The sequence below is a fragment of the Alexandromys fortis genome, unplaced genomic scaffold (genome assembly GCF_014885135.2).
Source record: "Alexandromys fortis isolate MF-2015 unplaced genomic scaffold, M_Fortis_MF-2015_v1.1 scaffold_35, whole genome shotgun sequence".
Taxonomy (NCBI): domain Eukaryota; kingdom Metazoa; phylum Chordata; class Mammalia; order Rodentia; family Cricetidae; genus Alexandromys; species Alexandromys fortis.
In genome coordinates, this window is record NW_026067913.1 from 10,531,656 (window position 1) to 10,557,743 (window position 26,088).

Genomic DNA, 26,088 nt, shown 5'->3' on the forward strand with positions numbered 1-26,088 from the left:
CCCCGCCCCCCAGCTTCCTCTCACCCACTTGCATCGCTTTGCTCCTGTGCCTTGAACAAGCCAACTGCAGTCCTCTGTTGGGGTCTTTTCTGTTCCTTATGACTAGAAGGCCATTACCTCAGATTTTCTTAAGACTGGTCCCTTTCCATCAACCAGGCCTTGGCTCACTTGGAAACATACCAGAAAAATCTTGTTTTCTTCACTGGCTAAAGTATGGAGCCTTTCTTCAGGCTCTTGACTACAGTACTGCCCTTAACCACTAAATCACTGTTACTTATGACAGTTGTTGCTGCTGGAACTAACCTTATTTACTGTCTTACTTTTATATGTCCAGTGTAATCTGTTATGTAATATGTTATTGACTGTCTTACATTTATACGTTCAGTGTTCAGTGTAATCTGTTATGTAATGTTATTGACTTACTTTTATATGTTCAGTGTAATCTGTTATGGCAAGAACCTAGTCGGACTTCATGGGAAGCTGGTGTCAGTTGACTCTGGGACAGAAAAGCTCTCAGTTCAGAGCTGTGACAGAAAACACAGACGTCTCCCACTTGGCCACTCTTAGGTAAAACTAGTTAACGTACCCTGTAAACTTAGGGACACTTCCACTCTGCCCACTCAAACAGTATTCTGTAGCATCAACCCAGAGTGTCTTCTAGAACAGTGAGTGAACTTATGTAGTTGGGGATTTCAAGATTCTGTTACTGAGACACAACACAACCCTGTAGAAAACTATCTTCCAATGCCCTGGACCAGAAGAGAAACGTTAGTCAAGACCAGACAGAATTAATTAATTAATGCACTGTAAAGGAAAACACGCAAAACGGTTTGTGTCTTCTCATGCATGTAAGAGGACACACTGGGGAAGCCAGTGTGACAAGGAGGCTTGACAAGATGGAGCCCCTTCGGAATTTATTAAGAATTCTCAGAAGGCGTCTGACAACTATCACTGCTGCTTGTTAACCCAAATAGGGCACCCGTAAATCTACATACGCAAAGAATCAGGGTGTATGGGCTGGGGAGTACCTCTCTTTGCCCAGCCACCAGTATGATTAGATTAAAATAAGTGCAGACTGACCATTCTGTGGATGCTGCGGGTGTGGGGCTGGAACCACTCCTAGAAAGCAGGTTTTAGGTTGACAGAAACAGAGAACAGTTTCCCGAAGAGGCTTCAACACAGGAGTTCAAACACAAAGTAGAAAGCAAGAGCCTTATTCAGACCTTAGTCTTGCCTGCCCTTAAGGAGATGATGGGTGGAGCTGGTGGGGTTGATGCATTAAGATGGACTATTAGAAAAGACACACGGATTTAAATACCTCAGCTACCTCAGCGGACTGGCCGCCTACCCATTAACAAACTCGAGGACTCTCAGAAAGAGTCCCACGTAAGTGGGCTCCGGGCCTGGCGTTCCGGGGTGCACCCAAAGTCGCCTGGCTGGTGGAAGTGCGTAGTGTGGGAGCGCTGGCAAGAGGTGGCCGGGACTGCCCCGAATGGGCGGGTCCGGCGCTCGGGGCTGCGGAGTGGGCCTGAGCGGCTGCAGCGCGCAGGGGGCGGCTCCCCGCCGGGCGGGCTCCGGTTCCCCTTGTCAGCTCGGCGGCGCCGCCCTCGTCCCGCCCCGCCCCGCCGGCGCCGGCCGCGCGGACCCGCCGCGGTCCCCGGAGCGGAGCGCGCCGCGGCGGCTGGAGCTGGGCGCCTCCCCCACTTCTCTGCCGCGCACTCGCCCGCTCGCTCCGCTCGGCCCGGGCTCCGCTCGGCCATCTTCGCCGCTCCGGCTCCCGCCCTCGCCTGCCCCCGGCCGCTCGTCGACTTTCCCGGAAAGTTTGCTGCCTTCTCTCGGCCGCCGCTGGCAACGTCGCCGCGTCCCACGTCTGCCAAACTTTGGGGCTCACTCGTGCGATGAGCGCCCCTCCGCTCCTGCGGCCGCCCAGCCCGCTGCTGCCCGCCGCGGCCGCTGTGGCCGCCGCTGCCGCCGCTCTGGTCCCCGGCTCCGGGCCCTCGCCCTTCCCAGCGCCCGGGGCGGCCCCGGCGGGGGGCATCTCGTTCCTTCTGCAGATCGGCCTGAGCCGCGAGCCGGTGCTGCTCCTGCAGGACTCCTCTGGCGACTACAGCCTGGCGCACGTCCGCGAGATGGCTTGTTCCATCGTGGACCAGAAGGTAAGGTGCCCCCGGGCCCGCCAACTTTGCAGGCGGCCTCGCCCGCGCCATGCAGCCTGGCGGTGGCCGGGTTGCATGCTCTCACCCCAAGCACCGCTCTTCCTGCCCCGCAGTCCTCTCAGGACTGATCTCCAGCCCTTCTGCGCTGGTACGTCTGCCTCCTCTCCTCCTTTACTTCCCTTCCTCCTGTGACAGTTCAAGGAATCTTGCACTTTTCTCCTCGTGCTCGGGTATATTCTTGAGGCTGTCTGGCTGTCCTGACTCTTTGCCCTGGACCAGAGCCTACCTGGTGCTAGATCCGCTTTCCAGCGCCAGAGTTCCCTTGGGTCAGCCCAGTGCATTTTCAGCACCCCTCCCTTCTACTCCATCAGCCTCTTTGGGCTCTAATTGATGCTGAGGAGTTCCGGTTGTGACCTCGACGCCAGGAATTTCTCACCTGTCAATAGTGCTTTTTAAAAAAGGGGGTGATTGAGCAGGCCCAGCTGTGAAAACAACCGAGCAGTTGGTGCACCACTGCCCAAGTCCTCCCTGAATTGAGTACCACCTCTGTGTGAGCTCAGAAACATTTTCCAACAATAAAACCTGAAATTTACAGTCTTTCTGTAAATCTGGCTTCATTTTCCACGCCCTGATCTTGGAAGACTGGAGCAGCGAGGGTCTAGGGTTCCAGGAACAGCCAGTGCTGGCTTTGCTCTTAAGTTTGAGGCTGTGGGGGAACTCTGGATAGCGGCCACCAGACTGTTTGGGGAAGGCCCATAAAGCTGGGCTAGGCCACCCATCACTGTTTCCAGCGCACTTTTTAATTTAGGTTATCTCTGTAGTCATCCAGAAGGATACTTCATGGAAAGAGGCCATTGAATGTGTGTGTGTGTGGGGGGGGGAGCGGCGGGGGCGGGGTGGAAGGCCCATGGAGCCACTCTTGCCACTCTTCACAGTGTTAACAGCCAGGTTTCTGGGGAGGAGAGAGGAGGTACTTAAAGGTGCTGGATTTCAGCCCCTGAGGACTGACTGGCTACTTCTCACCTTTTAATGAATAGCCAAGAACGAATTTTCTTAAACTGTTTGGAGAGAAATGCGCTAGTTTTTGAGCAGTATTAATAGTGGGGAAAGCTGGGGAGCCCTCGCTAATCCAGGAAGTGAAAATTCTAGAGCCCGGACTCAAGTAACAGTGAGTCCCTTGAAGTTTTGTTAATTAAAAGGAGTAATTGAACCGCTTGTAGCTTCCTTGAAGTCTAAAAATGGCACTGAGTCCAGCCCTCTTCTTCCTCGAGATTGTGAATAAACACATACTTTAAGCTCTGACTGTCATACTCTAGCCTTAAATAGTTCCGTTAGGACACTAACTAATTAATTAAAAATCTCTGTCACAGGCGCATACACACCGCATGTGATGAAGTTGCACACAGAGGCCATTAGATTCCATGAAATTGTAACAGTGGATTCTAAAGAAAATGAGAGAGTGGGCTAGATTCACATGGACAAACTTTGTTTGGCCCACATAAACTCTCCCTCTGTCTCTCTCCTTGATGAAGTTTTGAATGGGTGAACAACATGCATGGTTTGAAGGGTTTGGGTTGGGATTTTGGCTGGACAGTGAATTCCAGTTGACTCAGGGTGCTGCTACCTGGAGATTGTTACCAGTACCTGGGAGAGGTGGAGGCAAGAGGACCGATGGGATTCAGGAGGCTGGAACATCATCAGTAGGATGTGTAGGCAAGGTTCACTTAGAAGAAAAGCCTTGAGATGATTAGAAACTTACATTGTAAAAATACTCAGTAATCTTCCCAAGAGAGATAACCATGCCAGGGCATATCTGAAACGCATGTTAGCTGTGTGCAGGGTGTTTTAGAATGGCAAAAATGTTATGGCCGAAAGAAAACTGGAGTCCAGTCAGGAACTGCTTAGCTGTGAGCCAAGATGGTGGGGGTGGGGGGAGCTGCAGGAATGCTGGGAAGAGAGGACACCAGTCCCACTGGTGCTTTCTAAGGGGAATCCTGTCTTTATTGCCTTTATTCTGTAGCTTCTTGCCAAAAGAAAAGTTTGAAAAGTTTTCCTGGCCATGATTTTTTTTTTAAATGTTTATGGCAAGGATGAAAGATTTCAAAATGTGAATTTTTATGTTATGTGTATCCATAATATTATAAGTAAAATATACAAGATATTTGGGTCTAGACCGTGTGTCTTTTTAGCTACTCTATCATCTATCCATCTCGACATCAATCACCCACTGTCTGTCTCTGTCCTCTATTATCATCTGCCACCCCTTCATTTATTTATATATATCATGTAACTCAATCATTATATATCATTCGTTATCTATGTATCTTCTATATCGGTTTTGGGATATGTTACTTTTCCAGGCAGAAATAAGACTTAGAGGATTCTGTACTGTGTGGCAGCAGGAGTGGGCAGCTTGATTGCGTGGAAGTAAGTGTGTGTGTTTATGTGTGTGTTTATGTGTGTGTGTGGGGGCTTTTGTGCTTTTCCCATATTTTCTACTATATTTTATGAAGACCTTAACTGTGAGAATGGATGATAGAGAGACAGAGAGAAAGAGACACATACAGAAAGAGACAGAGACAGAAACAGACAGGGAGAATGATGAATGAGAATACTAATATTAAAATGGGTGTTTGGGGTAGGTGGGTTTGAAGCCATTGCAGTTTAGCATTTAGGCTTTTAAAGAGAAGGTTGTCCTGATTTTCGTAGTTCTTCCCTCTTATTGCTTCAGTATTAGGAGTATTTTTAATCTAGTTTGTGTTCCGGAGCCCCTGAGTACTGCAGAGATGTTCCTAGCTTAACTCATTGGAAGTGTTAACTGACAGTTCCTTAGATTTTAATGGTATTATTCATGGGACCTTCTTTGGGGGAAGAGTTCCCGAGGTGGACAGGGTTAAACAGGAGAGTGGCTGCACCTGAGAAACTTGGCTTGAAGTTCTTATGAATGTGTAGATCTTAACAATATAGTTTTCCCTTAATTTGTAGGTTTAGAAAATATCAGATATGTGTTTATTCTTGAAGAAATTAGATGGCAGTTCAACAGAAGTTCTTTTAAGGTGTTCGATCCTTATCATTTACTGAGTTATAAAAGTTCCTAATACTTTTTTTTTTTTACCTGATGTTTAGTGTAATCTGAGGTGATCTCTTTCTTTGCACAGAAGAATGTAGGAATATATAGGATGTTATTAGCTCTGTCTTTTTGGGAAGCTGAGGTAAAGTCTGATTCACAGTGTTTACTCATTTAATGTCTTCACTTTGCATGTGTAAACCATTGTAACTTGGTTATATATAAAGATCTGTTCCTTAATCAGTATGCATGGCTTCTGTTTTCACTGAGACCCTTCTACTTTGTCCTGTCAAAGGAATGTTGACTACATCGAATGAGAAGGAATTATCATGGAACAGGTAGCAACATCTCAGAGGATGACGTAGATTGAATTCATAGAGGCTGTGTACCTACCTTAGCATGCATGCACACACAGGTGCACTCATTCATTTTAGCATACACGCAAACACAGATGCACCCATACACCTTAGCATACATGCACACACAGGTGCACCCATACAGTTTAGCATACATGGACACACAGGTGTACCTGTACACCTTAGTATGTGTGCACACACAGGTACACCTGTACATCTTAGCATGTGTACACACACAGGTGTATCCATACACCTTAGCATGCATGCACACACAGGTGCACTCATACACCTTAGCATACATACACACACAGGTGTACCTGTACACTTTAGCATACATGCAAACACAGGTTCACCTGTACACTTTAGCATACATGGACACACAGGTGTACCTGTACACCTTAGTATGTGTGCACACACAGGTACACCTGTATACCTTAACACATGTGCACACACAGGTGTGCCTGTACACCTTAGCATGTGTGCACACACAGGTGTGCATGTACACCTTAGCATGCATGCACACACAAGTGTGGCTGTACACCTTAGCACCTGTGCACACACAGGTACACATGTACACCTTAGTATGTGTGCACACACTGGTGTACTCATTTACCTTAGCACACATGCACACAGGTGCGCCCATACATCTTAGCACATGTGCACACACAGGTGTGACTGTACACCTTAGCATGTGTGCACACACAGGTGTACCCGTATACCTTAGCATGTGTGCACACACAGGTGCACCCGTATACCTTAGCATGTCTGCACACACAGTGTACCCATACACCTTAGCATGTGTGTGCACGCAGGTGCACCCATAAACCTTAGCATGTGCGCACACACAGGTGTGCCTGTATACCTTAGCATGCATGCGCACACAGGTGTGCCCGAATATTTAGAACTCACATGGCGTTGAGTGGTGTACAGTACAATTATGTGGCTTCCTGTTCATTTGGGTTTAATCTTATTAAAGGACAACCAGAGCTCCCCCTTGGACACCCCTACTAGTGTGATAGCATCTGTAAGACAGCCGACCTAAGCTTTACCTTTAACACTGGTCTTCCTGACTGAGGAAATTAAAGTATGAACTTTTAAGTGGAAAATAGTTACCAAAGTAACAAGGTTAGAGCCTTGGTTTGATAGTAGCATTACTTTGTGTGCCATTGTTTTACATTCTTAATTATGTATTGTTTTCTTAACAGTTACGGTGTCTCTTTTAACCCTTATGGTTAATTTTAGCCATTCCAGTTTCACACAGATTGAGAAAGCTGGAAGTAATTAGCTGGTGGATCACCCCTGGGGTGTGTAGACAACAAAAACCTCTTCAACTAATGAGAGTCTTTGGTGTATATTTTTGTTCTAATTTTATCTTTGGACATAATGTATACTACTAATTTCTGACTTAATGATAAAGTATAGAATTTGGCGTTTTAGTAGGTGACTGTTAAAAAACATAGTAACATGCATTTCCAATTTAGTGTTTACTTTCAAGCCTAGCAGCTTATGTACCTTGATTTCATTGGGGTTATATAGTATATTGTGTCCTGAACAGGTTAAGTATCCTTTGTACAAAGGTCTTGGAACAAGAGGAGTTTGGGACTTTGGGTTCTTCTGGATGTGGTAATATTTATGACAGGAATAGTGAGATAGCTCTGGGATTAGACCCGTGCTTACACAGACAATTTTTATTTTGTTTATTCTTTTAGTATTTAAAAATTCGCCTCGCCTGTTAGTGGTCGCATGGAGACAGGAATGGAACTTTCTTCTTGTGTCATACTGGTACTCGAGAAGTGCCAGTCAGAAGATGTTGGATTAGGGATGCTCAGCCTGGGTGCCCAGTGTTTTTGTGTAACGTATACACGCGTGCAATGAATTCATACGTAGTTTTGAAGTACATATGAGGAGCTGGTTATTTAGGCCCAGCATCCACATACTGAAGTATTGCCTTAGACATTATAATGTGGACTTCAAGATGGAAAGTTTCTGTTGTGTATTCTGTCTCACAGCACGGAGCAGTCACTTCGCTTGGTATTTCTGTATTAGTACAAAGAGATATCTCTCCCAAAGGTGTAAACTGTGTCTGTCATAGATTTCACAGGAAGAATAATCTTTGAAATTCTGACGTGGAAAACAGAAAGCCATACAGACTTTGTTGGATACTAGAAGCTTTAATGTAAGCCCTTAGATCCAAGTTCAAGATATGTGAAAGAACACGATTGTAGTGTGTTGAGTGGTGGTGCCTGCACAGATTAGATTAGAAAATTACTCAATTTAAAACTTCCCCTGAAATACCATACTTAGTGGAGGTTAAGTTCTGCTCAGTTTTACGTCACTTGGCACAAGCAAGAGGTATTTGGGAAGAACGACCCTCAAGTGGGAAAACGCCTTCATAAGGTCAGGCTGTAGGCAAACCTATAGGGTATTTTCTTAATTAATGATTGTTAGGGATGGCCCAGGGGGCTCTTCTATAAGAAAGCAGGCTGAGCAAGCCACAGAGGAACAAACTAATAACCTGTACCTCTCCATGGCCTCTGCATCAGTTCCTGCCTCCAGGTTCCTGTCCTGCTTGAGTGCCTTCCCTGACTGCCTTCTAAGATGGACTGTGATGTGGAAGTGTAAGCTTAAACCTATTTCTCTACAAATTGCTTTTGGTCATAGTGCTTCATCATAGAATGAGAAACTAACTCTATGGCACTGGTCTTATCAAACTTATGCTGAACTATTAAGGAAGATTCCAAACTTTATTTTGCCAATCATTATTACTCCCCCCCCCCGCCCCGAGATTATTGCATATAAGTTTTTTATCATTTTATGCATGGTTTTTAAAATGAACTTTTTAAACACTATAGAATGTGTAGGTGTATGACTTTATGGTTATAAGCTCTATAACAATTCTTCGCGTGTGAAGATAATATGTGCAAAGTGTTGAGGTCACTGCCTGGTAAGTATGTGTACGTACGGTAGATGCTACCACCCGTCAATCATCAGAAGTTCCCATTATACACTGTTATCTTGCTAGCAAAAGAAATGTGAAGGAACGTTGCAGTGTTAATGAGAGCATGCTGCAGGGCTCAGCCATACTATCCTTGGTCTGTTGCAGGGCAAGTATTAGAAGCTGCTATACTTGAACGAGCTGCCCAAGGCTCGTCCTTTCAGAATTCCTCAAAGACTAATGTATTCGCACTGTGCATCCAAGTTAAACAAAACCGAGCAAGCTGCATTTGCAGGTAAACATAAAGCACCCACATCAAGAAATTGGTACCATAATCCATATCGCATGGCTGAACTCAGATTGCATTAAGGGTAGATAAGGTGTAGTCCAGCTGGAGGTGATAAGACAGGGTTTCTGTGTGTAACAACAGCTCTGCCTGTCCTGGAACTCACTCTGTAGACTACCAGACTAGCCTCGAACTCACAAAGGTCTTCCTGTCTCTGGCTCCTGGGATTAAAGGTGTGCACCAGCAAGCCCGGCGTAATGTTTGTTTTTAATGTGTTGGGAGTAGTGGGCCCCTTGGTTCACACAAGCGATTACCACAAATAGAAGTTGAAGTGTAGGATACTGTTAAAGTGCTGACTTACCTTTCGGTTTTGTCAGTCTTATTCTGTAGTCCAGGTGTGAAAACGGGCTTTCATTTTCTTAAAACTTTTTTTTTTAATGATACAGGGTGTTACACAATTTAAAACAAAGAGGGCATGATGTCATGGCCTTCTAATGATAGGACTTATAAACTAGGAAGATGATTGGCTCACTTAAAGGCAAAATAGTTCTCATGTATAAAAATATATGAAAAATTTCCCATAAATCCTTCTGATATTGGCAAATACATTAAAACCGTGTAATGAAATGACCACTAGATGTTACTTGGCAACAGAAAATCCTATATCATGTTTTTTTTTCTGACTTTACTGGTCTCACATTAAAACCAGAACCAAATAACTAAATAAACAATCTCTTGAATTATGTGGACATCACGTAATTATAGAATATCATGTAGTTTGAATAGATAGAAAGGCAAAAAAAAATGTTGTAAATGCACTTTATCTCCAGAAACAACTAACCTGTCCAGACCACAGTTTCCTCTTTAGAAGTTTCTCCCAAACTTGCAAAAGGTTGTATTTGGTTGAAGCGAGACAGTTGATACAGCAACTTAACAGTGTTGGCAAATACTGTTAAAAAATAGATTTTAAAATATGCAATCATTCGGGAATTTTGTTCAACTTATTTTGGTGAAAAAGAGGAAAAAATGTACCCGTTCCTGGTACGTTGGCATCTGTTCTGACTAAAGCCCTGACTGATGAGGAATTTGCTGAATCTACTGCTTGTATTCAGGCGCGATTTCAAGAGTTTCTCTCCTTAGTTGTCGGTGGCCACTTTTTCATGGGTGTCATGAAATGCTTGATAGGAATGAGTGTCACGGTGAAGGGCGTAGTGAAAAGCACGAATGTGCCTGACAGATTGTCTTTCTGATAGTGCCAGGCTCCACAGGCAGCGTTATCCTGTTCACTAAAGAAGCATATACACTACTGTTTGAAACTTTTCTAACTTATGTTGGGAATAATTAAAAGTTTCTTATATGTGTGTATATACACATGCATACATACGAGGGCGCTTTCTCTATTTGTATGTATATATATATGTATGTAGGTATGTATGTAGGCATGTGTGTATGTACATATGGAGTACACACACACATATATCCCTCACTGGTTCCACTAGTTGGAAGGATCGTGAGTATTAAATCTTGAGACCACTGAAGCCTGCTGTGGAATACAATTATCTTAAAGTTTATTTTGATCATGCTTTTTTCTGTACCCAGTGTTCCTACAGCTGAATTTATAGGATAACAAGATTGCTTATTTGGATCTTACTGTTACCTTGGACATTTTCAGTTTCTTTGCTCAGTACCATATGAGTTCTGCTTAGGAATTGGCATCCACAAAGGCTTTGTGAGAAAGTATTAACCTTGCTTTTCATGAAGCCCTCAGACAGTTAGAGCTGGGGATGGGTGGTGGGGAGTTGGGAATCAAGTACAGTTAAAAAGGTAGAAATAGGCCAGGTGATGGTGGTGCAGGCATTTAATCCCAGCACTTGGGAGACAGAGGCAGATGGATCTCTGTGAGTTTGAGACCACCCTGGTCTACAAGAGCGGGTTCCAGGACAGGACAAGGAAGGAACCTTGTCTTGAAAAACCGAAAAGAAAAAAAAGTAGAAATAAACAGCCCATATTAAATAGCAAAGACCTGAGAGAGGAAACATTGAAGAGTTACCATTTCTTCATTCACCAAGTATTGTAATCTCTGAGTCAGGAAGACCTAGGGTTACTGATGTTTCAAAAGACATTTACCTCTCTCTCTCTCTTTCTCTCTCTCTCTCTCTCTGTGTGTGTGTGTGTGTGTGTGTGTGTGGGGAGAGAGAGAGAGAGAGAGAGAGAGAGAGAGAGAGAGAGAGAGAGAGAGAGAAATTTTCTTTGGAATCATACCTGAGATGATGTTTTTATTCTTATTTCTTTATGAATCTTTATGGAATTTTCAGAGTTGCTTTACTGATTTATGTCCAACCAACAGTGTATGTAGTGCCTGTGTCCACATTCTTACCAATACTTGTTTATTGTGTCTTTTTGGTAGTAGCTATTTCAAACAGGTTTGAGGCAATACAGTTCAGATTTACACTTCCCTGAGGGTTAGGTAGTAAATATTTTTGCAATATATTTGTGGATCCACTGTATGTTTTCTTTTGCCCATACTTTGATTTTTAGAGGTGATTTTCTTGTTACTGAGATATGTGAGTTCCTTCTGTGTTTGGATATTAACCCTTCTTTAGGATCTAATCTTTCCTCACTGAGAAGACTGATTAGATGTTTATCTCTTTAATTGTTGTAGTGCTATCTAATCTGCATCAATTTTTTATTATCCTTTACTTTGCTCTCTCTCTCTCTCTCTTTCTTCACTGATTACCCATTTAGATATTTATTTATTTTTATCATTATAGAGCCAGGAGATCTGGCTCAACGTTTCATTGTTCTTTGGTCCTATTTTTTTAGTGTTGCTCTTAAAAATTGACAGAGGAATTGCTTGCTCTTGCGGAAGACCAGGGCATTGGAATCCTCAGGAACTATAGCCATTCCTTCTTGTAGTTGTTACTTAGATTTCCTCCCAAGCATCAGGCTTCCTGTGCATAAAATGGGGACAGAACCCCACAAAGCCTGTTAGCACCCGAAAGATATGAACTGAGGTGTGTCTGTAATGCCCCTGATGCTTACTGGGAGCTCAGTCAAGCAATATGCCATTCCTTTCTTTAAAATGTCCCTGTATTCAACTTTAATAACTTCTCCTTTAGATGTGCTATGATCACGGCCTGCTTCACCATATTTTTTCATCTATCAGTGTAAAGCTCCAATTGTGTTTTGTTATTTCTTCTAAGTATATGTTGGAGGGATGTGGCAATGTGTGGCACACCTTGACAGTGGAAACTCACTTCAGGAAAAATAATCACTGAAATAATAGATGGTGAAGGCTCAATTTAAGGAACAGATTTTTAATAGACTTCTGGGTATTTGGGAATTTTTTTTTACCTAAGTAACCGGTTATTGCAGAAGTCATATGCCTTCCCAGTGAGAGATCACGTGGTGCACTTAGAGATTAATATAAGAGAAACTCTTTAATAGAACAGATGCAGGCTCCTGCTAGTGCCCAAAGAGGAGCCTGCTGCGCACAGAAGGTTTTACTAACTTGTAAACACCGTAGGCTCCTGCATTCCACACACACTGTCATCCTTAAATCTGTTTTAGGTCCCAGTCCCAAGTCACATTGGGAGAAATTTAAACTGAGACAGGCAACTGAAAATTTGACCATTTGGGCAGATAGGAAATTTGCACAGCAGAAATATTGCCAGAATTATTTCCTAAGTGCATCAATGTTATTCCCTTCAAATAGGTGTTACCCAGGTGCTGTCTTCCCACACGGGTGATTCATGCCTTCCTTGATAAGAGCTCACTTGGAAGACTGAACGAACGATAGGCCGTGACTTAAGTGTGGCTGTGATTCTGGACTGCACCCTTGATACAGGGATGGACCTAATGGCCAGCTGGTTGGCTGGTCATCGCCTTTGTTCTGGGTAGACAATTTGGAGGACAATCTTGGTGAATAAACACTAGCAGAAACTTTTTCAGATTACATAGTCTGCCTGGGCTAAAAGCCCTGCACAAAAACAAACAGACAAACAAACAAACAAACAAACAAACAAACAAACCGGGAGCAAGCACAGATGAGAAGGAGTCTGAAAGTATCAAAACCACGCTTGAGATGTTGTAAACAAAAGTGTGTTTGTGAATCAAGTAAAGACCAATTTTGTTCAAGATCAAATTTAAGTACCATTAACATAGTTTGCTTTTTATATTTTTAAATGATTCAAGTTGATCTTAATGTATTTTGAAAATATTTATTTTATTTGATGTGTATAACTGTGTGCCTCAGCAGATGTATGTGTACTCTGTGTATACAAGAGCCCATAGACAGCAGTGGTAGATCCCCTGGAGCTTCGTTATAGACAGTTGTAAGCCTCCAGGTAGCTGCTGGGAACCGAACCTGGGTCTTCAAGAACACCGAGTGCTCTCAACTGCTGAGCCATCACTATGGCCTGTAATAATTTGTATTTGGTTTGAAATTTATTCAGCCACTTTCATCTTAGTGTACATTTTAGACTTTCTTATGAATTAAATTATTTTCAATTGATCATTTAAAAGAATTTTTTTTCCATTAGGTTAAACTGTTGGTTTTGAATGTACCAAAAAGGTAAAGCCTTTTGCTAAGTCATTCAATCAGTCATATTAATTGCACAATGACGGGAGTGACATCGAATCGTTCTCTTGGTTTCAAATGGATGATCATAACTAGAGAAGCAAGGCCTACTTTTCATTTGGCTTAAATTCTGGAGATTTTAACTATTTGAGCTAGTTAATCTATCATTGCTTAAATGTTCATTGAAGAAAAATGTTTCTCAATGTCTTTTATCAATTAAATGCACCCCTACTTTTAATTGCAGACTATTGGCAATGGTGCCCTGAATGAGTACTCAGAAGTTAGCTTTTTCTGCTCTTGGGGAGGACCCATGTCTTGTTCCCAGTACCCACACTGGGTGATTTAATATTGCTTGTAACTCCATCTCTAGGGGCATCTGATATCTATGCCTTTTAGAATACCCAAACTTAGATGAACCATCCCCTTGCCCTAAACAATGAAAGGTAGAACAAACCTTTAGGCTGGAGAGATGGCTCAGTGTTCTGGAGTGTGTCCTGCTCTTCCAGAGGTCATACTTACTCTAGAATACTCACATCCAAGTGCTCAGAACTCTCTGTTAGCTCCAGCTCCAGGGGAGCCACCTTGCTTCTGGGGACACCAGCACACACAGTGCATGTACTCACACAGACAGATACACATATATGTATATAAAGCCTTCATATTAAAATAATGACTAGTTTGGAAAAACCATGCCTACTGGTTCAATAATGGCATCAATGTCATGGAAATATCCACTTTCTTTTTGAGTGGCTATAAATCTCACTTTATGGGTGGTTAAGAAATTATGCCTAGACAGATCATAGAATGGAAAACCTACCACTATTATACTGTTAAAATAGGCATCTTATTAAACTGGCTCCTAATGATTTAATGTTATACCTGTAGATCAATTTCATCTCCCAGACCTCATCTAAGAATTCTCTTTTTGCAGTAGATGGTGATTAACACAGGGACCCATAACTAACCAATGCTGAGAAAGTAAGAGGTGAGAGACAACTCACCCCAAATGGAACACATACCACCAACTCCTCTCAGGGTTCAGGGATAACCACAGAAGTGCAGATAGAGGCTGGGGTGGTCACTGACTATAAGGAAACATCAACTTCTGGACACAGCAGATTAGCTATAAATATGAATTTACAAGTATAAAACTACTACAGCTTCATCAGGGTACACCAGACATGTGCAAACCCAAGCCAGTCCAGTTCAGTGAGGAAGGAGAGCTGGGCACACAATGCTTTCCCAAGACTTGTGGCTATTGGCAGTTGTTAGCATTTAGGACAGGGAAAGAAAGTTTCCTTCAAGAAGATAGCCCTGATAAGTTGACCACTATCCAGTAGAAGAATACATACCCAAGACGACCTGGGGAGCAAATTTGCCTTGAAGATTTTAAAAGTAAGAAGACACAAAAATGTCTTCTTTTGAGTGGGTAGAGGAGGGGGACAGAAATTTTTTAAAAATACAACAACAACAACAACAAAAAGAAATGGAAAAAGAAAGACCGTAGGCCTGAGTCCTGGGGTCCAGGAGGGATTCTTAGTAGTACCAGGAGTTCTTATTTTCACTAAAATTGGCAGCATCTTTCTCAGAGAATCAGGATGTCATGACCATGCTTGAGAGAGCGTGACCTATCAAGGCCTTGGAACATTTGGCTCAAGATTCGGAGGAACTGTGAGATGCCAGAGTGACTTCTTTGTTATAGAAAGCGGATTATTGGGTAGAACAGGAGACTTCTCAGCATACAGCTAAGAAGTCTGTTCCTTAGTACTGATTTCTATAAATTCTGAGATGCAAAGGTGATGTTGGTACTTAGCAGCCTAGAAGGATTGCTAAGCATTCCTGCGGTGGCAAGCTCAACAAAAAACATGGATGGCCAGAAAAGTTGTAATGACTTAGAGATGGGTTACTCCACTTAGACCTTCAGCATAGTGGAACCAGATGTCAAGACCACATGACCATGCGCATTGTTTGGAGTGAAACCATGGCCAAAAGCAGGAGTAAGCTGATGTACTTCAGGCTCTAAACAAATTTGATATTTGCGTGTAAGTCTGAGCAGGTACTCATGGACATGTGTGTGCAGACCAGAGGCTACCCTCTGCTGTTATTCCTCTGGTACTGTTCACCTTGAGTTTGTTTTACATCTATTTATTTATTCTCTCTGTCTTTGTCTCTCTGTCTCTGTCTGTGTCTCTTTCTGTGTCTCTGTCTCTCTCTGTCTCTGTGTCTCTGTCTCTCTGTCTCTGTCTCTGTCTCTCTCTGTCTCTGTCTCTGTCTCTCTGTCTCTGTGTCTCTGTCTCTGTCTCTGTCTCTGTCTCTGTGTCTCTGTCTCTGTGTCTCTGTCTCTGTCTCTGTCTCTCTCTGTCTCTGTGTCTCTGTCTCTCTCTGTCTCTGTCTCTGTCTCTCTCTGTCTCTGTGTCTCTGTCTCTGTCTCTGTCTCTCTCTCCATGTGGCGGCATGCATGCTGTGTCAACATGGAGGAGTTGATACTCTTCTCACATTCTGTGAATTCTGACAACGAGACTCTGACAGGCTTGGCAGCAAGTAGAACGCCTACAGAGTCATTTTGCTGGCTCACAATTTGTTTTGGAGACCAGGTCTCTCAGTGGGACCCCTTCAGGGTTCCTTGACTAGGCTAACTTGGCTTGCCAAGGAGCTCTGAGGATCTACCCATCTCCACCTCCCCAGCACTGTAATTGCAAGCATACTGCCCAGTATCTGGCTTTTTAATGATAAGAACTGATACTCCCTCAACAGTTAAGTTTTGGTGATAATGTTCAGTTGCGTTGGTTAACAGCCCCACACCCATTTTGATAGTACAACTCTTAGTGGAATTTCGATAGTAGTGGAACTAAGGGGCAGGGGAAAGAAGTACCTGCAAACCTTCTTCTGTGGATTTTGTCAACAGGATTGGCCCCACTAAGGAATGGGGGAATAACAAGCAGTAGGGGAGCTGGCTGCGAAGTGGCTGGTTACAGACCCATCAGGCTGTTTTGTAATTTGAGTGTCTTATGTGTGAGCTCTGAGCAGCTCCACGAGGGCTGCCTGGTAGCGATTGAGGGAGAGCTTGTCTCTGGAGCATTGGGTCATAGTTGACAAAGTTCCAGAGCCTCCTTTGGAAAATTCCACGGAGTGGCAGAGGACCTTGAGTTAGTGGTTTCTCTCAAGGCCCAATGGCCAGCAGAGAAGAAAGCTTCCAGGAACAAAACTTGCCTTTTGTCTGTGGCAGGCTTTTTGATGTTTGTCATTTTCAGTCCTCAGAGCAGAATTCTCTACTGTGGTTATTTATCTCCATTTTAACATAAGGCCAGAGACGCTAAATCATTTACCCCCAGTTGCGCAGCTACTGAGTAGAAACTTGCCTCCTTCCAGCCACTAGTCCTCAACTCACTTGCTGGAATATCATAGCTTTGAACAGAAGTCGTGGAATTATCAAGTGGTGTGTGTGCGCGCGCGTGCGCACATTACATTTTTCTATTATATTGGTTGAAATTGACTTTAAAAGTACTTTAACTTTAGTAATGTGGTATGACATGTATGTTAGTTTCAATTATTTTTAGCCCAGAAAGCTTCTCTCATTTGGAATTCACATCCAAGTTAATGGTCACCTGGAATCCTAGTGACTTTGAAGGTAAACCCTACAAGGACGTTGAGTGGCAGAACACCTCCATCCCATGCCTTTGGCACTAATACAGGGCATTAGAAATAGTCTCGCTTTGGGGTGTTAGTGTTTTAGAGAGATGGCTGCCTGGTTTAGAGATTTTCTTCAACTCTAAGATGTCCTCCAATGTATTATACATGAAGTTACCCATAGTATATTTGTTTTGTTTTGTTTGTTTTTCTGTAACCTATCTATGTACAGTAGAATTAATTTTGAGTGTAGTATCATTACCTAATGATAATAACAACAACAAAAAATACAAAATATATTTTGTGGGTTGTTAATCCTCATCCGTCTTTAAAATGTCAGATGCCACAGTCATTCATCCAGAGGTCCGAAGACACTTTGTGTGAGATCACTAAGTTGTTGGTTCAGAACTCTTCCTTCCAATGAGATGTTGGTACAGGGGTCTTCCGGAATAAGATTGGGGTCAGGCTCTACAGGTCATCTTGTGGTTCAGGCTAGTAGAAGTAAAACACCTAGGCTGCCACTGTAAATCGATGAAACGAATCATTCTTTCTGCAAGTTTCTTTTGTGTGTGTATGAATTTGCATTTGATACCTTGCGTTTATCAACAGTGAGTGAACACCTCCTAGGCAAACTCCTTTGTACGGTCAGCCACAAGCTGGGGATCACCCTTCATTAATAGTGTCCGTTATTCCGAGTGCAAATTGCCTTATATTCCTCTGAATGTGTGTAAGACTAAGACTGGCACTTCCCTTGTAGCCTGCATGTACACTCCATAGGCTGTAGCTGTAGCTACATTGTAGGAAGACGTGATTACACCCAAATGAGGTCCAGAGTTTCGTTAGATTCCTTTCCGAGGTTTCCTGCCTTCAATGACACTGTACAATAGCAAGGGTGCAGGAACTATTGTTTCTTTTTATGGATTTGTTTGAGTGTGGGTATGCTCACAGGCTATGAACAGTGGAGGTCAGGGGGGTTGGATTCCTTGGGTCTAGAAATATGAGTATCTAATGTGAATACTGGGAACTGAACTCTGGTCCTCGGAAAGGGCAGTTGAAGGGAGCCCTTGACAACCGAGCCATCTTTTCAGCTGGCACTCGGGACTTTGAAAGCTTCAGTACAATGGGATAAATTACATGAGCACTCATTTTTTGCCATGACCTCATGGTAGTCCTTGGCTAAGCCAAAGCAGCAGGGTGTCTGGCTGTACTAGACTGGATGTCCTAGGCGCTTTCTAGTGAACGGCTCTCTCATAAGCCTGTGCTTAGATCCCCCATCCTTAAGAGTCAGCACATCGAGTTAAATAGCACATTGTTTTGCTCTGCTTATTCCTGGTGGTTTTTGTTTATTTCTGTCGTTGCAGGATTCCTTTAATTTGTATTTTTTTTTGCCATTAAAATATCTAGAGTTTCAAGTAAAAACGTAAGAGTCAAAAGCAAAGCCTTGTTCCCACGAGGCTGTTTTTGCCAAGTACCTCCCTACACGTAAAGTTAAAACTTGCAGAATTTATTTCATTGAAAGGCATCGGATTATTATAAAAGTTCATTTTATAGAACTTTCCTAGAACAAGCTTAAAAACAAATAGATTTTAAAGTATTTCTTTGCTTTTTCTTTTTAGAACGGTCTTTATAAAGAGTTGTTTTCACGTGTGTGCTTGCTTGTGTATAGGCATGTGTGTGTGTGTACGTGTGTGTGCAGATGCCCACAAAGGCCAGAGAAATTGGATTCCCCAGGAGCCAGAGTTACAGATTACTGTGAGCCACCTGACAGGGTTGCTTAGAATCTAACTCAGGTCCTCTGGAACACCTGTGCATGCTCTTAACTCCTGCGCCATTTCTCTGGCTCAGAATGTTGTCTTTGACCAAAAGTTTCTAGATAACAGAGTTTATACTTCATATCATAAACGAGTGAATGGTAATCTCATTTTGAATGGAAATAAAACCAAAATACTGCAATAGAGATGTACATTTTTGTCTCAAATATCAAATAATTTTGCTTATTCTGATCTTTATTTTTGCTCTTCTTAACTAAAATAAAAAAAACTGTCTTTCAGATTCAGTACACTTGTCAGCTACCACAAGAGTCAAATATAACTGCTTACACACAGAACACAAATATAACACAAATATAAACTCCGGTACCTTTGAGTTGTCATTTATTTTATTATTCTTGTCACTGGATAAAAGAGAGCAAGGTCAGCAAAGAGGGAGAAACTGCTCAGAAATACACTGAATTGTTTAGAAGTCTCTTTTTATTTGGAAAAAAAGTATATAACATTTTGGAAATTGTCTTGTTCTGCAGGAACAATGATCTTCTTTATATATTTACAGGCACAGCTTGGATAAAGACATGCATGACTTTTGCCTATTGCTGCATGTGTGGTTTCTGTTGACAAATTCCATGTTGAAGTAGTATTAGCGATTACGGGTTTGGAAGTCAGGCTATGAAATGTGGCTCTTGAGAAAAGGCAGGTTAGCTGTTGAAGGCCGCTTGAAAGGGGACTTGATTTTGCATAGTCATCTCCATTTATTTTTTTCCAGATGGAAACTTGTAATTTTACTTCAATTAAGCAGTTAAATTTTTTCTTTTATTTTCAAAATTGTGGAAAGGTATTGTAGGTGGAATCATAGCCCTTAACAATGTTTTCACTCTAATCCTAGGAACCTGTGAATGCTATTTTTTTTTTTTTTTTAACAAGAGGGAACTAGCAGATGTGATAAGGATTTTGAGGAAGGGATTCTTTTCTGGATATTCTAGTGAATTAAAGCCAATTGTACGGATTCTTAAAAGTGAAGAGTCTTCCCTTCTGGATGGGCCCGAGAGAGTAGAGCAGGCTATGTGAACAGCACACGGCACCAGGTTCTCTGTTGCTGATCTTGCAGGTGAAGGAGGTGGGCTAAGAACCAAGGGATGCTGGAGCCGTTGTAAGAGGAAAACAGAAGTTGGAGCCATGAACTATTAGGAGACGTGACAATAGTCATAGGAGCGTTGAGAGTTGGAAAATAGGCCAAATGAATACGGTCAAAACAAGATGCTACACAACTAGAGATTTCTCCTCTGGAGTTTCCAGAGAAAACACATGCTGATCTTAGTTTGGGGGAGCATGAATTTGGTGCATTTGATCCCAGGAAACATGAGAGAAGTCACGTGTGTGGTAGTGGGCTACAGCAACAGTAGACGATGAATGTGTCATATTCATTGCAGACTGCAGGAGGAGTGAGAAATTCAGATTAGCACAGCACTCAGTTAAAGACCATTAGCATTTTGTCAAATGTCTTACCAGCTTTCTTTCTGTTAAAAATGTACTCAGCAAAATGTACTTGCTTTGTTTTGATTCTTCATTTGATGCACTGTCTTTCTGTGCTGGTGTTTTAAGTAAAACGTGTTTGGCACCCTTGGGGTACTTTAGGTGCGAGAAGGCTTCTTAAGTTTATTTGGTTTTAGAACTTAATGTTTAAGTTATTGGTTTAAACTTCACTTATCCTTTTAAAATATATATCTTTATTAATTCTATGTGGATTTCATGCACTGTGTTTTTATTATATTCCTCACAAATCTACCCCAGTCCACGCTCATCCGATGACTTTGTGGCCTTATTTTATTAAGCCACCAAGTCTCATTTCTTCTGCCTACCTACTCTTAGGTTGTGACAATTCCCTGGAGCATATTAAACCTAGTAGATGTCACAATCCTAAAGAAAACAAACTCTCCATCTCCCGGAAGCTATGGATTACCAAGAGCTATTCACCTGGGGTTTGTACTTTGTGGCCACCTGGCCCCTCTGGCTTGAGTTTGCTCAGGTCTTTGTGCATGCTGTCAGAACCTCTTGTGTGTTCATATGTACAACTGCCCTATTGTGTCCTGAGAACATTGTGTTCTTGTAGCTGTCTCTCTATCAATCACCTTTGGCTCTTACAGTTTTTCTACCCCCTCTTTCACAAGGATTCCTAAACCCTAGGAGGAGGGGTATGATATAGAAGTCCCATTGAGGGCAGAACACTCTGCAGTTACTTAGTCTCTGCACCTAGGCCAGTTGTGGATCTGTGTTAATCTCTTTCTTTTACTTTTAAATTTTAAAAATTTATTTATTTATTTTACATCCTGAATGCAGTCTCCCCCACTACTCCTTTCCCATCCCCCCCCCCCCCCCCCTTCAATTCTTCCCTCTGTAATCACTCAGGAAGGGACAGGCCTCCCATGGGCTACAGCAAAGCATGCCATATCAAGCTGCCATAAGACTAAGTACCCGCTGCTGCATTCAAACCGGGCAAGGCAATCCAGCTTGAGGAATAGGTTCTCAAGAGCCAGCCAAAGCACTGGGGACAGCCCTTGCTCCCATTGCCAGGACTGCCAGATATAGACCTAGCTACGAAATGGTCATACCTGCAGTTGTTGGTCCCTTGAAGGCTCCCTGGTTGTTGGTTCAGATTCTGTGAGTTTTCATTAGCTAGTTTAGTGGCTTCTGTGAGTTTTCCTGTGATGTTCCTGATCCCCCTGTTTCTTACAATCCTTCCTCCCTCTCCTCAACAGGACTCTCTGAGTGTAGAACTTGAGCCAAAAGTTTGGCTCCATCAGTCACTGGATGAAGGCTCACTGATGACGACTGGGGTGGTCATTAGTCTGTTCACAGGGGCTTTCCAGTTCAGGATATGGATCCACTGCTGTCAGGAGGCTTAGCTGGGACCATCATTATAGACTCGTGGGAGTTTCCCTTGCATCAAGCTTCTACCCAACTCCATAAAGCACTTCTTTCCAGTCATCTCTCTCAGCACTGTCCCGCTCCACCTGGCCCCAACCAGATCCCTCAAGTTCCCATGCCCACCCAACCCCCAGTCCAATGAGGCGAGATGTATGCATCTCCTCAAATGACCTCCTTGTTACCTAGCCTCTCTAGGCTTGTGGATTTTCAACATGGTTATTCTTTACTTTACAGTTAATATCTACTTATGAGTGAATACATACCATGTTTGTCTTTCTGGTCTAGGTTACCTCATCAGAAGGATTTCTTTTCTTTTTTAATTCCATCCATTTGCCTTCAGATTTCCTAATGTCATTATTTTTTAACAGCTGAGTAATACTATATTGTGTAACTATAGCACATTTTCTTTATCCATTCCTCAGTAGAGGGACATTGAGGTTGTTTCCAGGTTCTGGCTATTACAAATAAAGTTGCTATGAACATAGTTCGGCAAGTGTCCTTGTGGTAGGATGGAACATCTTTTGGGTTTATGCCTAAGAGTAGTATTTTTGAGTCTTGAGGTAGATCTATTCCCAATTTTCTGAGAAACCACCATATTGATTTCCAAAGTGTTTGTACAAGTCTGCACTGTAGGAGTGTTTCCCTTGCTCCACATCCTCTCCAGTGTAAACTGTCACTTGTGTTTTTGATGTTAGCCATTCTGACATGTTTAAGATGGAATCAATGTCAAAGTCATTTTGATTTGCATTTCCCTGATGGATTAAGATATTGAACATTTCTTTAAGTGTTACTTTGCCATTTGAGAGTCTTCTGTTAAGAATTCACTATTTAGGTAAGTACCCCATTTTTTTAATTGGATTTTTTTGATGTCGAGTTTCTTGAGTTTTTTTATATTTTAGAGATCAGCCCTCAAGTATTTTCAACAATGGTGCTGGCATAACTGGATATCAGCATGTAGAATAATGCAAATAGATCCATATCTATTACTCTGCACACAACTCAAGTCCAAGTGGATCAAAGACCTCAACATAAATTCAATTACACTTTACCCACTAGAAGAGAAAGTGGGGAATAGCTTTGAATACATTGGCACAGGAGACAACTTCTTGAACAGAACACCAATAGCACAGACACTAAGATCAACATTTAATAAATGGGATCCCATGAAACTAAAAACTTTGGAAAGGCGAAGAACACTGTCAATAGGGCATAAAAGGAAGCCTACAGAATGGGAAAAGATCTTCACAAACCCCATATCTGTGTTAATGTCTTTCTACTGCAAAGATAAGCTTCTCTAAGGAGTAGAGAGAGATACACTACTCTATGGGTATAAAAGTATCTTTGTGTGTCAGCTTTACACTGTTTACATTCCATTAGCTACATAATAGCAGTAAACCTTAAATCCAATCAGAAAGTGGTTGGGTACTCCCATGCTGTTTGTGCCTCAGTTGACTGCTGTGAGCATCTTAAGATGCAGGTCATTCAAACTTGCAGGGTTCACAGCTTGGAGAGGGTGGTTACATTTTCCTTTCAAGCATGCGTAGTCCCTTCCCAGCACTATGAAAACTGGGCAGTAGGGATGAAGCTTCCAGATCAACACCAGCTTGATATATACATGTTCTACAATTCGAAGAGGCAGTTTCGTCAGCCCTAGGCTCTTACTGACTTCAAATCAGCTCTTTTTTTTTTTTTTTCTAAGTTGAAGATAATTGAACTTAGTGGACTGCTGGGTCCTAGTGTTTATTCTTCTTGGAGACTAAGGAGGTCACATATGCAGTTGTTTGAAGAGTGGTAGTTTCCTAGACCTAACAATTCAGTTAAAACTTACAAGCATCTGCTTTTGGAAATTAGGATTCTATTTTCGTTTTTGACTGTGTTTAAAATCCTCTTACATGTGTGTGGTGGTACAGTTTTCTACTTGCATATATATCTTCCGTGAACTTCTTTTGGTGTTGTTGGTTTGTATCCTAAGGACTGATGTTAGAAATTAGTTGCAGTTTTGATTGCAACACAAAGGTTCTTTATATTTTATATTTTTCTTTTGAAAAACATGGACACAAAGGTATTTGTTTCTGCTTTGTCTTTTGCATGGAAATCAAGTGCTATAGGTAATTGGGTCATAAGAGGGACATGCCTTTAATAGCCAAGTCTTCCTGTTGGGTGGATAACATCGAAAAGATCTCCAGAAAATTCATACAGATGCACAATGGATAATAACAGACTTCAGAAATGCAGAGTTTGATGCTTAATTTTCCTATCTTTCTTATACAAGAACAGATCTAATTCACTTTATACCATATTATATCATAATTCACATTGCTAAAAATATAGAAAAACATACTTTCCTATAAATGTTCAAGACATTCTTGAAAAATAATTGCTTAAAATAAGATGTCATCCTATTTTATTTGTATTTACTTCACATTAGTTTTTTTCCCTTAATTCTTAGGCTTTTAAAGGTATACAATGTATAAACATTACCTTTGACATGTCCTTCTTTTCCTGGAAACAAGTATTTGACTTATTAAATAGGCGAGAGCTGATTTTGATAAGGCTGACGTGTTTTGATTTTGAAAACGTTGACACATACCCAGAGGTTCCCAGTCTCTGTTGGGTGAGTTATCTGGAATGAGTGGGCATTGTAGCTGCAAGTGTCTTTGCTAGCTTTAGATGCTTGATATGAAAGGCAGTAGAATTATTTCCCATCCTGTCTTCTACATATGTCCCTAGAAAAAGAATTGTAATGTTAGTATGTACATCTGTATTTGGGACCTGCTGTATTGAGGCTGAGCAGTTTTTATTTCTACCGTGGATGCATAATCATTATTCCAAGAACTGTTCTGTGAAGAGAGTTGATAGTGTTTACGAGGATGGGAAGCCCTGCGGGAAATGCTGGCCTGTCTGCAGGAAGTAAGCAACAAACCCTGGGGTCTGAGTCTCCTCTGAGGAATTGGACTGCTTGCCTTTTACTGGTCCTGGGTTTAAAGTCAGGAGAGCAAGGCCTTCCTTCCTGAGCACATTTTATGGTAGGGCCTGAATAAATATTTGTTGAATTGAATGAGTCTCTGCAGCAGTAATCGGTTATGGTTCTTAGCGGAGCCCTCGTTGAAATGCCGTGAAAGACACTTCAATGTTTTTTCTTGTCAGATCTCAGCTTAATTTTTAAACAATAAAAATTTACACATGAAATGCAGCGGTAGGAAAGTCCAGGATGCAGAGGTTAGAATTTGTTTTGAAGAAAAGAAACCTCAGTTAATAAGAAATGCAGCCAATGTTTGTTCGATCCTGGTTACTGGCTTTTTTTTTTTTTTTCCCCATTCACCTGTGAATTTGAGACTCTTTGAGGACTGTAGGGAAATGTGGAGGCGCTTTTAATATAGTCGGTAGTCAAAGAGTTGGCAGCTTTGGTTTGAATCAGTAAGAGTAGCTTAAAAATATTTAACTTTTCCTATCATCTTAAGCTTTCTTTATTTTGAAAAATAATTTTACATACTCATTAGGTTAATTGTATTTCTTGGTAAGTTTAAAATATTTACAAATAATTTAAATCTATACCTTTAATACTTATTGTTGATATCACAAGTTCCATGTCCTATCGATGTGTGTGAATCCTTCCTGCTTAGGTGTGTCTTATGTCTACGATACTTCCAAGGCTTTTCTAGTTCTTTCTTTTCACTGACTTTAGCTCTTGATGGCCCAGATTTTCACCTCCTGTGCTTTTGATTTTATGCTCTGCTGTTTTCCTGTCCCTGGTCTCTTTTCACACAGCTGGAAGCCTCTCAGGCATTCTTATACCCTGAGATACCCAGGAGCTGACCTTTGCCATGGTTACTGCTCAAGCTGCTAGGTGAGTATCCTTTTGGGTTTTCTGGAGTCCTGTTGCTCCTTAATATAACATCTAGTTCCCGATGAACACTGGGCTCTCTCAAGTGCAAACAATGTGATTTGGCCACAGAGCTGCAGGCTGTAAGCTTGAAGTGAAGGTATCCTCCATAGCTCTTCCATGGGAGGGCGTGTCTCTGCCGCCCCCCCCCCCATGCTTAGTGGGGTTTTACTCTTACAGCTGAGCTCATGGACACAGGAAAGGTGGTTGCAGCCTCACTCCCAGATTATTCTAGAACTCTCCTACTCTTACTCATTTTAATATGTTCACTTGTTTTTCCTGGTAATACTATTTTAAGAACTAAAAATGTTTTTAAAAGATTTATTTCGTTGTAAATTTCAGGGGAACCTGTTTTCCCACTAGCAAATGGTTATATTAAGGCTGACAAGGATATATCTTAACTAGACATATTCATAGTACATCTTTTAATCCAAAAGTGTTCATTCATTTTTCTAATTTTCGATTTTGTCCCCTCTCACTGCTTTTGGGTATAGGGATATAT

General features: G+C 42.1%; 1 protein-coding gene across 2 annotated transcripts in view; it reads left to right on the forward strand.

Moving 5' to 3' along the window:
- Positions 1-1,609: 1,609 nt before the first annotated feature.
- Prkd1 (protein kinase D1) overlaps positions 1,610-26,088 on the forward strand; it is a 287,212-nt gene continuing 262,733 nt past the window's right edge. For both annotated transcript variants that reach the window (XM_050138894.1, XM_050138895.1), the window contains exon 1: positions 1,610-2,156. In XM_050138894.1, coding sequence (XP_049994851.1) covers positions 1,899-2,156 — 258 coding nt within the window. In that variant the 5' untranslated portion in view covers positions 1,610-1,898. The remainder of the gene's footprint in view (positions 2,157-26,088) is intronic.